The 15,286-nt window shown below is 33.2% G+C and overlaps 1 protein-coding gene across 1 annotated transcript; it reads right to left on the bottom strand.

Moving 5' to 3' along the window:
• Positions 1-602: 602 nt before the first annotated feature.
• Positions 603-14,139, bottom strand: Cpr (Cytochrome P450 reductase). Its single transcript, XM_080153933.1, has 18 exons — positions 14,007-14,139; positions 12,136-12,227; positions 11,200-11,289; positions 10,551-10,620; positions 10,120-10,211; positions 9,242-9,398; positions 8,632-8,855; positions 8,354-8,497; positions 7,203-7,321; positions 6,709-6,813; positions 5,456-5,524; positions 4,922-4,983; positions 4,519-4,673; positions 3,902-4,129; positions 3,544-3,636; positions 2,398-2,532; positions 1,531-1,608; positions 603-1,079 (listed from the first exon to the last, which is right to left on the bottom strand). The coding sequence occupies exons 1-18, from the start codon at positions 14,122-14,124 to the stop codon at positions 990-992; spliced, it is 2,121 nt and encodes a 706-aa protein (XP_080010059.1). The 5' UTR covers positions 14,125-14,139; the 3' UTR covers positions 603-989.
• Positions 14,140-15,286: the final 1,147 nt, after the last annotated feature.

The raw sequence follows: 15,286 nt of genomic DNA, 5'->3' as shown, positions 1-15,286 counted from the left end.
AATCAACCCATCACTGGAGAAGGTCTGTAAGGTCCACACTCCACCACAGCTGCGACATAACTGATAAAATATTCTTATTTCAGACAATATGTAAACAAAATCACATAAAAAGCACGGTGCGTGGTTGATACAAATGAAGTTTTGTATTTTCAGGAAAACGCAGGATTGCTTATAAGGGAGGAATAGAAAATTAGACTTGTAACTTAGAAACATCGTACCGTTCAATTATGTTACATTTTAATTTCCTTAGAAGTTTAAAAACATATTATCATTTTATATTATACTAGCGGCTACGCCCCTAGAGGCCTCTAGTGGCACTTTGAATGTTTTTTTTTATTTAAAATATCTAATTACAGAAATAATTGGTTTATGTTTCGTTGGAGTCTCTTTTTCGAAAGGGGTAATTTTTTTCTAGGGGCGATTTCTCCTGATAGGGTGGTGGTACCCTCCCCCAAAATAGTTATAAACCTTCCCGGGACTTATGAGAAGCTACCCTGTTAAGGAGAACCCGATCGGTTCAGCGGTTAGCGAGATCCTTCGCTACAAACAGAAAAACACACAAACACACAAACACACAAACAAACAGACAGACATCGTTCTACTTTGTATTATAGATTTCAAAAAAGACTTTAAAATATAATACAATAACATTATATATAGATCGAGTAATCAATACATAGTTTTTTTTATATTGTATATACAATATTTAATATTTATACATATAATTAGAGTTGTATTAAAATATAATAATCTAACTATTTGTAGAAAAATATATCTATTTCAAAATTTATCAATTTTTCTACCTTTCCAGGGTCATAATTTATTTAAAAATGCTTATTTTGTTTATTTGTGTTATGAATGTAAAACGGAGAAATTTTTGAAAGTAGTGGAAATACAAAATATAGAATATCTAATATTCAAATAAGAATACGCGGGGGAAAAAGCGGGGAAATATTTGTAAAAAAAAAAGGCGGGAAATTGTGTACAGTTTAGCTCCAGACATCAGCTGAGTATCTTTTCTGCGTCTCCAACTTCTTGACAAAAGCATCGGCTTCGCTATCAGACAATCCGCCGTTAGACTACAAAATAGAGTTTTAATGAGATATAATAATCATCATGAAATAATAGGGAACTATGAGAGCAAATTAAGAACATTGCCTACCAAAGTTAGTAACCCAAACTTTATTGGTCCTTATACTAGATTTCTGTTAAATATAGTTAATTAAAGAACAAATATTTAGTTCAAAACTTTTAAACAAGCCTTTAAGACTTCAAGATATCAAAACATGGCAAAATCAAATCAAATATCTAATTGACAAAAGTACATTATTCAAACTAATTGTGTATTTCAAATTATCATCCACTTGTAAGGTATATTGAAACTTGTTAGTAGATAATATTAATATCTTTATGTTCAATGTTGTACAATATGTACTAATCTAAAAAAAAAAGAATATCTCTTAAGCATTTAATCAGGTTATGTAATCTGTCTTAAACTTTTTAATTTTGACTTTAAATGAAAACCCTTACCTTGCAAAGTTCTAGAATAATGTTTCTAACGTCTTTAGCCATCATTTTAGCATCACCACACACATACAAATGAGCTCCCTAAAAAATACAGTTTGGATGATTTATTTATTTTAAATAAAAACTACTACACTACAATTATGATACACAAAAAGATCAGGATAATAGAAAACTACAAAAAGAAGATGATTCAAAGTTTGTCCAGATACTGTTAAGTAGTGATGGCAATCCGTCGAATTTTTGGGCCGGATTCGGATTCCGGATTCTTAAAGAATCCGTCAAAAAAAGTGGCAGATTCCTGCGGATTCCGGATTCGGATTCCGGATTCTAGCAATATTTTAAAAGGATTTTTTAAAAAAATAAAAAAATTAAGTGCTACATAAGTCCTAAAAATCAATGTTCTTGGTGTTCTCTATAATTCACTTCCGAGAATCGAACCACATTTTAAAAGGTATTATATAATGATGAAAATCTTTGTCTCAAAAAGGAGGAGTTGAAAGAAATAACTCAAGACGCTAATTTTAGCCTACCAAATATGAATCCGGAATCCGCTATTAAAAAACGGATTCCGGATCCGGATTCGGATTCCAAAATTGGCCAAAAATTGGGCGGAATCCGGATTCCGGATACGGATTGCCATCCCTACTGTTGAGTCTAAACATTTACAAAGATGTTATTTACATTGATACTGTAAATAAATAAAAGCTATGCCGCAAACAAGAAACTTATCTAGTTTTATAAACATATGGAGAAATTAACTTGAAATTCCTATTTCTTCCAAAAGTAAATTACACTGATATCCAAAGCTTTATAAACCTGTAGGGCTGTATCAGTGTATATAATACGATATTATAAGTAACTGTTAAGTACCTGTTGCAACAAGTCCCAGACTTTGTCCCCAGTTTCTCTGAGAATGTGGGTGACGTAGCGTTTCTGGTCCTGGTCCCTGCTGAAGGCCACGTGCAGGTCCAACAGACCATCCTCCTTCCAGGCCTCCAGCTCTTCCTGTAAAAAAAAGATTGGTTTGGAATTAATACCTTGCACTAACCGAGTCATATTTCAATATAAATATCAGGTTAACAATTTGAAATTATTTTAATAAATCGAATTTTGATTGTAATTAGCATTATTTTAAATAGGCGGATCTAGAAAAGATTCGAATCAAGTCGTGTTTCTAGCAGTGCAAGATTAGGATAATTGTCATAACTGATCAATATCGGACCAGAGAACAAAGATAGGGCCATCAAAAAATAATTGTTTAACTTTAATTGGGTCCTAACTGTAACCAGTAACCCTTTGGTTACATGCACTTTGTTGAAAAAAATTACTTTCCCCTTTTTATTGTAATGATTCTAATTTTAAAAAAATATTTAACGTATTTAGTTTGACTCGTATCATAAAGAATTTGTTGTTTAAAACAGCAAGATTTTTGCAGTAAAGTTGGAATTTGAAATAAAAGAAGTTAAATAATCTAATAAAATTGGTAAACTTTAATGCAATTTAAATATTCATTCTAATGTCCAAAAAGTTAGTCCATTTTCCTTTTCTAATACACGAAATTTCATTCTTTTTTCGTGTTCTTATTCATCAAACGCTGCATTTCTGTAAGCATTGATTTCCGTCTGTTGAAATTAAAATAGTTAAAATGGACCGACCTTATTTTTAACAAGGATAATTTCGTGATAAATTAGCGTAAAGTAAAGATTTGGATGAATATACCTAATCAAAATAGCAGTGAGAGAGGGGACATTGCACTAGTCCCAAAAGTTCTATAATAACGTTTTCGTATTTGTCGTCCAAAAAAACATTGGGGAATTATTGAATTTTGATTGATAAAGTTTAGTGTCTAAACGTTTCAACCACTACAGAAGGGATAATTTTGTGTACAATCATTGGGGATGTACATTAAATTTTCGGACATATTGAATAAATCACTGAATTTAATGGATAAAAAACTAAACTTTAAAATCCACAAAAAAAAACTCTCTAAAAACGCCAAGAAACGTGTTAAATTACCTCATAAATATAGTCTAACCCCTTATTTCTGCAACCAAAGTATAGAACTGTGGGTCCCACGGGTTTGCCTTGTTCTTTCAACCATGCCCGCTCCTGAAAAATAAATACTTATTCAGCTTTTTAAAATTAACTTTTGCAAGGTTTCGTGATAAAAATTAATAAAATACAATTGTTTCCCTAGAAGTTTGTACAGTACACAGTTAAGCAACTAAATAGATTTTTTCCTTTATGGCTAACCCCTGCGGGGCTACAAAGTAATCAATTTACCATAACCTAACCCAACCTAAAATAATAAACAAAACTAAAAAACTCCCCCCCCCCCTTTTAGGTTTTAATTTATTTCAAAATAAGTTTGTACCTGAATGAAACCTCTGAAAGGCGCGAGGCCAGTTCCCGGACCAATCATAATAACAGGTGTCTGTGGTCTGTTGGGCAGTCGGAACTGTGACCGTCTGATGTAAATAGGCACCTTGCACTCCGCTTCCTTGTCCTTGAGCCAGGTAGTGGCTACGCCCTTGTTGGTGCGGCCTGTTGGGGTCTTGTATTCGACCACTACGCCGCATACATGCACGGAAGTGGGATGAACCTTTGAAAATAATCATAATACGTATTAAAATGCCTAAAAGGATATAAAATTTTTAATATATGTATATAGGTAAAGTCTCTTTCTGATGATTGCAGAAGCATGAAACTCTGAGTAAAAGAAAATAAAAATTTAAGATAAAATGTTGTTTTACTTTTAAGTATATAGGTATAATATTAAGAAAATTTTTCAATAATATCAATCAGGTAAAATTAAGTTTCTGAATCCCTACCCTTGTCTTCTTCCTATCTGCACTAAGATAACTATTTGATTCTATCAAATCAGGTTCATGATTATACGCTTGGGTTACGCCAAATGTACAAAAAATTTTAAGCTCCACTTAAATGAAAACTTTAATCATATACATATAAGGATGGATTAGGATTAAGTACCTTGGCACTGCTAGCTATGGAGTAGAATCTGGGCTGGAGTCTGGGCAAAAGTTCCAGGAGGTGGTCCACAGGAGGTTTACAGGTTGGTAGGTCCTCCAGAATGTGGAGCAGGTGGCGCACATCATCAACTATCCACTTCTGGTACAAGGCTTTACCTGTGGAATTAAATATTCATAGAAAAAGACATTAAACCTTTACAGGCCTTACCTAAAAAATGAATTTGAATTACTATGTTGCTTAGTTACCTAGTGTTTACCTTTAAAATCCGTGTTTAGTACTAATCTTCTATCAATTCATCGTTTATGCATTGTAACCCCTATGTGGCTACTTTTCATTGAATGCATTAAAAGTAGGTCGACCTCTAGATTAGATTACACATGGATCTGATTAGCAAAATACAAACCTTCAGGAGTTGTGCCTGCCATAGATTCCAGATGACTTCTTTCTTTGTTGTCTTCTGTATATCTGAAATGTTATTAATGGTTAGAATGGAATCACAATGTTCTTTAAAAACTCTCAAACGTATTTTTTAATAGGTATAAAAAAATCAATATTTTTTCTCAATATTTTTAAAAATTATGATACATTCTTATAATAAAGAAACAGGATCGGTGCCTCTGTGTGCACCGAAGGATCTTGCTTACCGCTGAACCGATATGGTTCTCCTTTACAATGCAGCTTCTCATAGGTACTGGGAAGGTTTATAACTATGGAGGAGGGTAACACCACCCTTCCTAGAGAAATAGCCCCCAGAAAAATATACAACCCCCCCCCAAAAAAAGAACTTCTCGTTAGGTACTTTTTCTACTTAAAAATAAAATAAAAAACAGAAGGGGGTCGAATTCAACCCCCCCCCCCCCCAACAACAACAACTCAAGTGCCCCTAAAAGCCTCTAAGGGTGAAGCCGCTAATAAAAAAATAAAATATAATACTTACTTAGCAAGTTCTTTTATAATGTGTGTTCTGGGTAAGGCTACAACATCTACGTAGTGAAGCAAGGCAGTTCTGAAATATAATAACTATGAAATTAAATGTGTCTCAATAATTCGTCAGGAAGATAAAGTGATAAAAAAACTTTACATGAAAGTTAGATCTAAATGGGTAAAAAAAAAGAATGAGAAACCCAATATCAACATATATCTTACTGGTTTTGCTGGAATGTTTGCAAAAACTGTTTTTTATTGGTTTATATTATATTTTTCATAAATTCCTACAAAGAGGGAAGTCATTTTCTAGTAAATCCCGTAAAGGTGTGTGTTATAAGGCCTAAAAATAGTAGTAGAACGATAAGGTGCTCTATATATTAGTATTCCCTATTGAATAGAACAATAGGGAAATTTTTTTTTTTTTTTGATAACCGTACCTGGAATATCTTTAAAAAATACGAAATTTCTATCAAACGCTTTGTTTGGCTCAAACTGACAAAAATTAAAAAAAAATATAATTATATTAATAATGTTTTCTATAGGTACAAGGTAAAGGTTAAGAACAATCTATACCAGTGAACAAAGGAAGAAGCCATTCTTTACAGGTTGATTTATTCAAGGGGACAAAAATTAGTTTTATGTTTGTGGAATTTCATGTTTGTTTGCTTTGAAGTAGAAGGTTTCAATGTGCATTGTTTCATTTCAATTTCACTACAGCGAACAACTACCTTCTTATATAGATTGTATATCTGAATGTTTTCCAAAATTGTCTGTATGTAACTTGTTGTGTTGGTTTGTTTCACTAAGTCATTGTATTAATGATTTGTTAAAGTTTCATTTTAATGTTCACTGCTCGTACAACCTGTAAAGAATGGCTTCTTCCTTTGTTTAATGGTATAGATTGTTCTTAACCTTTACCTTGTACCTATAGAAAACATTATTATTATAATTATATTTTTTTTAAATTTTTGTCAGTTTGAGCCAAACAAAGCGTTTGATAGAAATTTCGTATTTTTTAAAGATATTCCAGGTACTGGTACAGTTATCAAAAAAAAAAAAAAAAAATTTCCCTATTGTTCTATTCAATAGGGAATACAAATATATAGAGCACCTTATCGTTCTACTACTATTTTTAGGCCTTATAACACACACCTTTACGGGATTTACTAGAAAATGACCTCCCTCTTATTTAATTTTTTTTTAAATTAAAATAATCTTTTCAGCTATGTTATTATACAAGTTATAGAAACTTCATAAATAAACCTGTAAGAAGTAGGGCAGGGGAAAGGATGTTTCTTTGTGCTATCTTCATCCAGGTTGTTCATTGTGAAAATTGTGTCTCCGTTGATTCCCAAAAGTTCTATTAACCTAAAATAAATTACAATTAGTTAAAATATGATATATAATAATAATAAAGTTAAAACGACTAAAATCATTACACATTCCACAACTATGAATTATTTTTGTATTAATGAAAGATATTTCAAATTAAAGACAGCCATTAGTTTTAATTGGCAGAAAAGTTTAAATAATAGTGCTCCTTCCGTTGCCTATTATATATATAAGTATAGATGTAAAATCCAGCAACTACCTGGTCCAAGTGTTTGAGACCCTATCGTCTGCTAGCAAATTATTTTTATCTTTTAAAGGACTCGACTGTGTTTACATTTTCGACACTATTGACTGATCAGGACAGGAAGCGCATAGCTCACGTCCCCTGCCCCTTTATTCTTTTACTTTAATCTCTGGTAAAATACCTGTCAACCAACTGGACATTATTTGTAGGATAAATAGCCACATGATCACCAGCATCGTATCTGATCCTGCTACCCTCAATATCCAGCTCAATATGCATACAGTGTCTACCTGATCCTTCCTAAAATAATAATCAATACAATGGTAGAAATAAGTGACATGGATAAAGCTGTTTTAAAATAAGGTTTAAACAGAATGTATTCTCAGGGAGGCAGGTGATATTTGGCTGTTTATTACACTAGTCCCCAAATTTTTATAATAACGTCTTCTTATTTGTTGGCTTAACAACTTTGGGGACTTTCATTGAATTTTATTGGTTGGTTTATTTAGTTGTTGTTGTTGTAGCCCTGATTCTCTGAAGTTAGGACTCAGATGCACAAGGAGACTGGAAGTGAGAATCCATTGACCAATCTTAGATTGGTAAGCTTCGCGCACAGCTGATTGTATTCTATGTTACATTACAAGCTGACCCGCAATTCTCGTGGAAGCTAATCAATTATCACATCACCCTGGCCTAGAGTTTTGGCAGGTGTTCCATATTAAGCCACTCTAATTAATGACACTCTCATACGAGGAGCATGGACGAGGGAAAGCATGGTTAAAGCTGCATGATTTGCAGAATCCTAACTTCCTATAAATCTCCCTCCTTACAACCACAGGGCATCTCAGGGAAGGTTGCGTAATCATAATCTGACAAATTGCGACAGCATTTGTCAACCAAGTGCAGTCTATGTGAGGACTTGAACTCGGTTTCTCCCAACCACAGCGTAGTGCGCTAACCACTACACTATGGGACACCCTGTGGTTTATTTAGTTGATTGTCCAAACGCTTCAACCGCTAATTAGAAGGGGTAATTTTGTGTATCATCATTTGAAATGTACATCAATTTATCGGTCATCGTCTTATCCCTTTAGATCCCGGATTTATTCTAGGTATGCGGACAATTTAGAAAATTTATTCAAATTGATTTTGGGAAAAAAAAATTTCAACTAGTTGATTAAAATCATTGTATGAAAAAGGTACGAAACACAATCTCTTTGAAAAATTGGTTAAAAAATTGCGGATAAATAATAAAATAATAAGAAAATGGCTTCACTTTTTATCATTTAAATCTATGATCGATTTGTAGGAAGAGGCAATATGAAAACAAACCTTATGAATATTTCTATTGATCTTAATTGGGGACATGTAAGGGTTCTTAACATCAAATGGTGGTCTCTGTGTGATGTAGGATTTCAGTCTCGCAACTTCTCCTGTGTATACTTTCTCCTCGTTGTAATCACCATCTTCCAAGACCTTGAAATGGTAAAAAAATATTAAAACTTTATGAGATTTTTCATGCAAATTACGATAGTCCAACAAAACAAACCTCCCTCACCTTTGACTAAAAAATATTTTTTTTTATAATTTTAAAATGTTTTAATTCTAACCTTATGTTCATACTGTCTAGTATTAAAATCGTCGCCAATATCCTCAATTTCCAGCTCCTTGCAGACAGACGTCCAAAATGCTTCCTTCCAGGTGATAAAATCATCCTCCAGGTTTGCGTCATCATCTCCACTGCCCATCTCATGGATCCTGACGCCTCCCAGCTGTTCCAGCTTTTTGTCCACAAACTTGCCCATTGCATTGAAGTGTTCGTAAGTCTTGTTTCCTGAATAATAAACACTATAAGCATCCCCTATCCTTATTTAAAAGTAACAGGGTGTTTGTCTGTCTGTGAGTACCGTAGTATCTCGCTAACCGCTAACCTGACATGATTTTTATTTGCAGTGTAGCTTCTTATATGTATTGTCCAGGGAAGGTTTATAACTATTTTGGCGGAGGGTCATACCACCCTCAAGAGAAATCACCCTTAGAAAAAATACTCCCCACCACCCAATTTTTTTCTTTGAAAAATTAAAGTGGGTTGGGGTCGACTCAACCCATACCTCACGAGTCCATAAAGGCGTTTCGGGGAGAAGCCGCTATTTTCTAAAGTTGTAACCCGGCCATCCCTATACATGAAAATCGACAACTATCAAAATTTCAACAACTTACCAAGACCAAAAACAGCAAACCTCATGCCATCAATGTTAAGAGCATCCTGTTCAAGTTTCTCATTGAACTCAATAGCATTATCAGTAGGATCACCCTCGCCATAGGTAGCCATCATGAATACAGCGAGGCAGGGCTTGCCGATTTCTTCCTCATATTCCTAGATTAATCAAGAAAATTTGTTTCACGTATTCATTCGAATCCGGTGGATAGGAACCGGTTCTCATCCATACGAAACAACTAGGTCTAGCATCGTATTATATCCAGCTTTCTACGAATATAAAAATGTACAATCATAAGATTAAAACCAGTTTTTTTAGCCGGTGCCTTCGGCACCTCGGAGTTAAAAAAAACTAGTTTTAAACTTATGATTGTACATTCTATATCCGCGGAAAGCCGTTTATAATACGATGCCAGAAATAACTATTCCAGCATGTTCTTGAAACCGATAAATATCCAATGGACTAGATTCGGTCCTCAGCAATACTGAAAATTGAAAAATAATGAAGAAAATCGAGTTACAGACAATTTTCTACGAATATGAAATTAAAAACTATAAAATCTATATCAGTTTTGTTAGCCTTGGATTCGGCCTCTCGGGACTAACAAAACTAGTTTTTTTTATCTTATAATATTTAATTTGAATATCCACGGAAAGCTGTCTTTAATACGATGAGACAAATTAAATAACTATTACAGTATAGCTGCGAATTTGCTTCATTCCTATCTTGATGAAATTTAGTTCTCAGCAAGACTAAACTAATATAGACAATTGTCCACACAAAGAAAAAATAATGGATTAATATTTATTTGACTAAACCTCCTAATCTTTTTGAATCTTTATTTTGTCCTATTGGCCAGGTGAGGTATTTTGTTCATACCTTTAGTTGTTGAAGTTGGTCCATATCCTCTTCTTCTGGGTCTGCTACAAGTCCTTTCAATCCATATTTCGCTCCTTCTTTCGCAAGTCGTCCTAGGTAAAACAAAAAGTATTAAGTTTCTTTATGCAAGATGACACCAGGGACAAGGTACCAGAGGTGGATTCTTTAAAAAAAATTGGCTCGCTGGTGAGGCAAATTGTTTTTGGGAAGGGATTTTAGAGAATTTTTCACAAAAAACAATTTTGCCTCACCAGCGAGCCAATTTTTTTTAAAGAATCCACCTCAGGATTCTGACGTAAAATGAATGATATAGGGGCATATATTGACAATTCACAGATTTTTAAAGCATAAGTAACATACCTAAAATGTTTACATCCATATAAAGGGAGTGAAGCTGTCAATTTGTCTAAAGTTTAAAATATGATACTGACCAGCAAATTCCTCCGCTGTTCCTGTTTGAGATCCATAGAAGACAACTAATCTTCTTTCTGTCTTTCTCAACTAAAACAATAATATAATTCAAAACAAGCTCAATACTTTCCTAAAGAAACGCCAGCCAAATATGAAAGTAACAGGATATTTGTCTGTGTGTACAGAAGGATCTTTCTAAACGCTGAAACGATATTGTTCCTTCTTACATTGAAGCTTTTTACAGAATAAGGGGAGCTTTTTGACTATATGGAGGAGGGTTGCCTAAACACTACCATGAGAAATCGCACAGAGAAAAAATTACTATCACAATTTTTGAAAACTAAAAATGGAAGTGGTTGTTTGACTTCCAGCCTCTTACACTTACCTCAACTATAACCGCAAGAAAATCAAACGTCACGCAAAGAACAGTAGAGATTTATACAACAAAAAAATTAAAAAATTAATTACGAGGTAAAGGTTGGACGGTTAGCCTCACCAAAGTAAAATGGAGGATGATACACGAAAGTCAGTATCATCTGGAAGGCATACACAAAAGTAAAACATTGCAAAAATATATTCGATTTGTGTAAAAATTAAACATTTTTCTGAAACGAACATACAAACATACAAGCGCCCTTTCTAAAAATAAATACACAAAAATGTAGTTACCTTAGAAATGAAACCCTTGTCTGCTACGCTCTCTTGTCTAATTGTCATTGGCTTGATTTCATAAGCTGGAATTTTGTCCTCTTCCTTTTCCTAAAAATATTGTATGTAAGTTGAGCTTTTATACAGTCATTTATTTATGCTTTTTGTACAAAGGTATCCATAAAAATAATATATTCTAAAATCAAATAAAACTTTACAATTTGATCATTTTCCATACCTATCTAGAAAAGATACAAACCAATCAAAGAAAATCATAAAGTCCCAGTTATAAACAAATACAAACATTTTAAATATATCATGTATATATAGGTATTTGGTTGCTTGGCGCATTTTTACGTCCGTTTTGATGTTTCTTACAGAGACAGGGGTCATTGGCTTGTACACTTCAACCACTTATCTTATTCGTTGTCTTGAAAACTTTAGTTTTTTTATAACGTTTGATTGGTTGGTTCAATAAATCGTCCATTACAGCCTTATTCTTAAAGATTCAAGTGAATATTAGATTTTCGCAATTCTTATAGAATCTACATTCGCATTATTCTGTCAAAATCAGTGTTGCGGAGCCGGGAGCCGTGGAGCCGCCATATTTTGCTGGAGCCGGAGCTGGAGCCGTAATTTTCGTTAAATAACGGCTCCGGACTAGTTAAATAAAGAGATTTTTCTTATAAATTATAATTTGGTAACTCTGTTTTGTCATGAGCAAATGCCCCTTTCAAGTTTTTCAAGTCCATTTTTATCAAAAATTGAACTTTTAAAATTTTCAAAAGTAAAAAATTATTAGACGTGGGGAAAAAAATTTGTCGAGTTTTTCTTGATTTTAGGTCGGAGCCGGAACCAAATCTGGAGCCGGAGCTGGAGCCGGAACCAGAGCCGCACCAAAATCAAACGGCTCCGCAACGCTGGTCAAAATAATTTAAATTAAAATTTAATACTCACCCTACATAGAAGATAATATGCGCCAGCGGCGGCCACACCCCCCATCAAAATATAATCTAATGTACTGAAATAACCTTCTTCTGAGTCACTCTGTACCAAGAAAAAAATTAGATTATAATTTATTATAAGAATAAATGTCTTACCATTTTAATATGTATCAAAAGTGTATTTTTGTTGTTTTGGATTTAACAGAGGTGAATTCTTAATAAAATAGGATCGCTGAACCGGATATGGTAGCCATATCACCAAAATTGTTTTTGTAAAAAATCATCCAAAATCAAATAAAAAGTCTACAAAAATTAAATAAAATCTTATGTTAATAACCCTTCTATGATTACAGAACACTTTTCTTTGTACAAAATAAAAATTTGTGATTTGGCTACCATAGCCGATTTAGCGATGCTTTATTTTATAAGAACACACCTCAGTTTTCTTGAAAACAAACACTATGATTAGTTGAGTTCTTATATTTTCATTTGAACCTTTCTACCATTCACATGAAACTGTACATAGAAACTGATCCTTATTTTGCATGTTTCAATACACATTGAAGATATTGAAGAAGGGGGATAAATACTCTAAAGAAAAAAAACATAGAGGAATTGGCAATAATAATATGTGGTGTAAACAAGAATGACTACATCCTTAAGTACTTGTAGCAAAGCATAACATGGGAGGACAAATGGTCAAAGTTAGTTATTTTATTTATATTTTCAATAGTCATAAATCAATAGGTAAATTTTTGAAAAAAAAGAAACCTTTAACATTTGATTTTATGTTTAAATATTTATATTTATGAAGCATGACTGACAGACCGACGGACCAAGTAGATTATATACTGAATGCTCATTGATTAGTATATGGAATCATCACATACAAAATTCCTATCTCAAATGCAGCCGAGAAAATGTTTCTATTGTAACTTTTCCACATGGCGGACGGACGGGCAAAGTGAATTATAGAGTAACATCGCACCTAAAAATTATCCATGTTATAATGATACGCAAGGCATATACTATGCATTGTTAAACGATCAGTGTTTAACTTGTCAATATAGTCACACACTAGTGAATATTACATAAACAAGGATGACAACAACCATAAAAGCGAAGCACTAAAACGGTAGGACAAACGGACATTAACACTTGTATAGTATCTGAACTGAAAAATCGGAACATAAATGTATAAATCTCGAATCAAAATTGTAGGTAAATTTGTTGAAAAACTGCTTAAAAACAGGATAATGTTTATGGACATACTTACATTTTTGGACTTGATTATAGAGTTGCTTCGCTTATAATATTGTTCTTTGTTGTCCCAGGAATCAATATACCAAAAATCAGATCAAACGGATAATTAAAAGACTTTAAAATTTGTTGTTAAAAAAGTAGAAAAATCAACATGTTTAAAATGGACGTACGGACATTTTGGTAATGATTATAGAGTTGCTACGCTTTCTAAATCGTACCCAACTACTACAGGAATCATCATGCAAAGTTTGAAATCGATAGGACAATTCTAACATGCCTAAATTAACGAATAAAAGCTATCTATCTCGGACGGACGGACGTACGGACGGACGGACGGACGTACGGACGGACGGACGGACGGACCGACCCTAATTATAGAAAAGCTTCGCTTTTAACAAACTGTCAACAATTAATATTACAGGGGATACATAAGGGTATACATATTTTTGGGGGAGGTAACCCCCATTCCCTGGACTAGTATAAAAACATCCAGTAAATCTAAAAATTAACAGTTTAGGTAACTAAATCTTTAATACTTTCATATAAATAAAATAAAAAAAGAACTAAAACTCCAATATCAATGAAAACCATTTGTAATTAATTCAAAATCTAATTTTTCCTCTTCAGTTTTTTCTTTAGTGGAAGCAGCCTCCTCAGCAATTGCCAGCTGGAACCAGCAGCTGGCAGCCAGGAACAGCCAGGTTATCTGCAAAATCCAGGTATTCCCACCCCACGACATTTTTTACCTGAAATTAGATCTATGTATTATGCTAAAGGGGGGGGGCGAAAGTGACACTTTTTGAAACCAAAACTAAGAGTCAACCAAGGAACTCAACTAAAAAAAGGGTTACAGGTCTGAGATTTTGCATGGCAGTTGCTTTATAGGGGTACAATATGGAACTGTGAAGAAACGGCGGCGCAACCGCCGAAAACCGCCGTTTCCCGCCGTAATTTTTGTTGCCTTTTCTCGGCGGTTTTCGGCGGTTGCGCCGCCGTTTCTTCACATTTCCATATTGTACCCCTATAAAGCAACTGCCATGCTAAATGTCAGACCTGTAACTCTTTTTTTAGTTGAGTTCCTTTGACTTTTAGTTTTGGTTTCAAAAAGTGTCACTTTCGCCCCCCCCCTTTATAAAAAATGCTCTTAATATTATTTTACTTTAAAAAGGTGAATTAGTCTTACTTAGTGATTAGTCTTAGATGAAAAAAAGTTCGGCAAATAGCTATTTTTATGCTTTTAAACTGATTAATAAATTACTACTTACTTTAAGCTAGATTATTAAACAATTCGTAAAAATATGTTTAAATATTTTAATTCGATTAAAAGTACTTTCAAGATTTTTAAAAACTTATCTTGTGACTTTATGAAAAACTTTTTTAAAATTGTTTTTTTTGTATTGGTACTTTATGTCATAAATAAAAAAATGCTTAACTAAAGTTGAGAAAAGTATTCAATATAGGTAAATATTCTTCTTTATTCCATTTAAAAATGATCACAAAAGAAAATTACAAGTGAAATAACTAAAACACACAAAATAACATTTAAGCAAAAATAATGAAAATTTAAATATTGCTAAAATAACTAAATGAAGAGTACAATTATAATGTTAAACTTGTTATCAGTTATCAAGTAATTCTTATCTTAAGAAAACAAGGACAGTTTTAAAGAAGCGCAGCATCAGCAATCTGTCAAAGAACAGTAAACTGTTATACAATAAAATGTGCTTAAGTATAAAAAGTAATAGTTTGAACAAAAAAGCTGTATATGCATTAGTAGACAATGATATATTTTCTACATTAATGATGGGTAATGAATTGTTAGCTCTCGCTATATCGATAGAATAATTTACTTTTACTTTCTTTTACTATTACGAAACATTATAATAGAGTAGCTGCACTTA

Source organism: Acartia tonsa, chromosome 3, assembly GCF_053477335.1.
Source record: "Acartia tonsa isolate MP-2025a chromosome 3, ASM5347733v1, whole genome shotgun sequence".
In the NCBI taxonomy this organism is placed as follows: Eukaryota; Metazoa; Arthropoda; class Copepoda; order Calanoida; family Acartiidae; genus Acartia; species Acartia tonsa.
Note: the sequence above shows the minus strand (reverse complement) of the source record. Positions and strands in the feature narration are given on the sequence as shown.

Coding starts and splice junctions, on each gene's coding strand:
- Cpr (XM_080153933.1), bottom strand. CDS start 14,124: ATGTCGTGGGGTGGGAATACCTGGATTTTGCAGATAACCTGGCTGTTC. Junction 10,621..11,199: donor ACAAGGGTTTCATTTCTAAG/GTAACTACATTT, acceptor TTATTGTTTTAG/TTGAGAAAGACAGAAAGAAG. Junction 2,533..3,543: donor GGTTAGACTATATTTATGAG/GTAATTTAACAC, acceptor TTTTTTTTACAG/GAAGAGCTGGAGGCCTGGAA.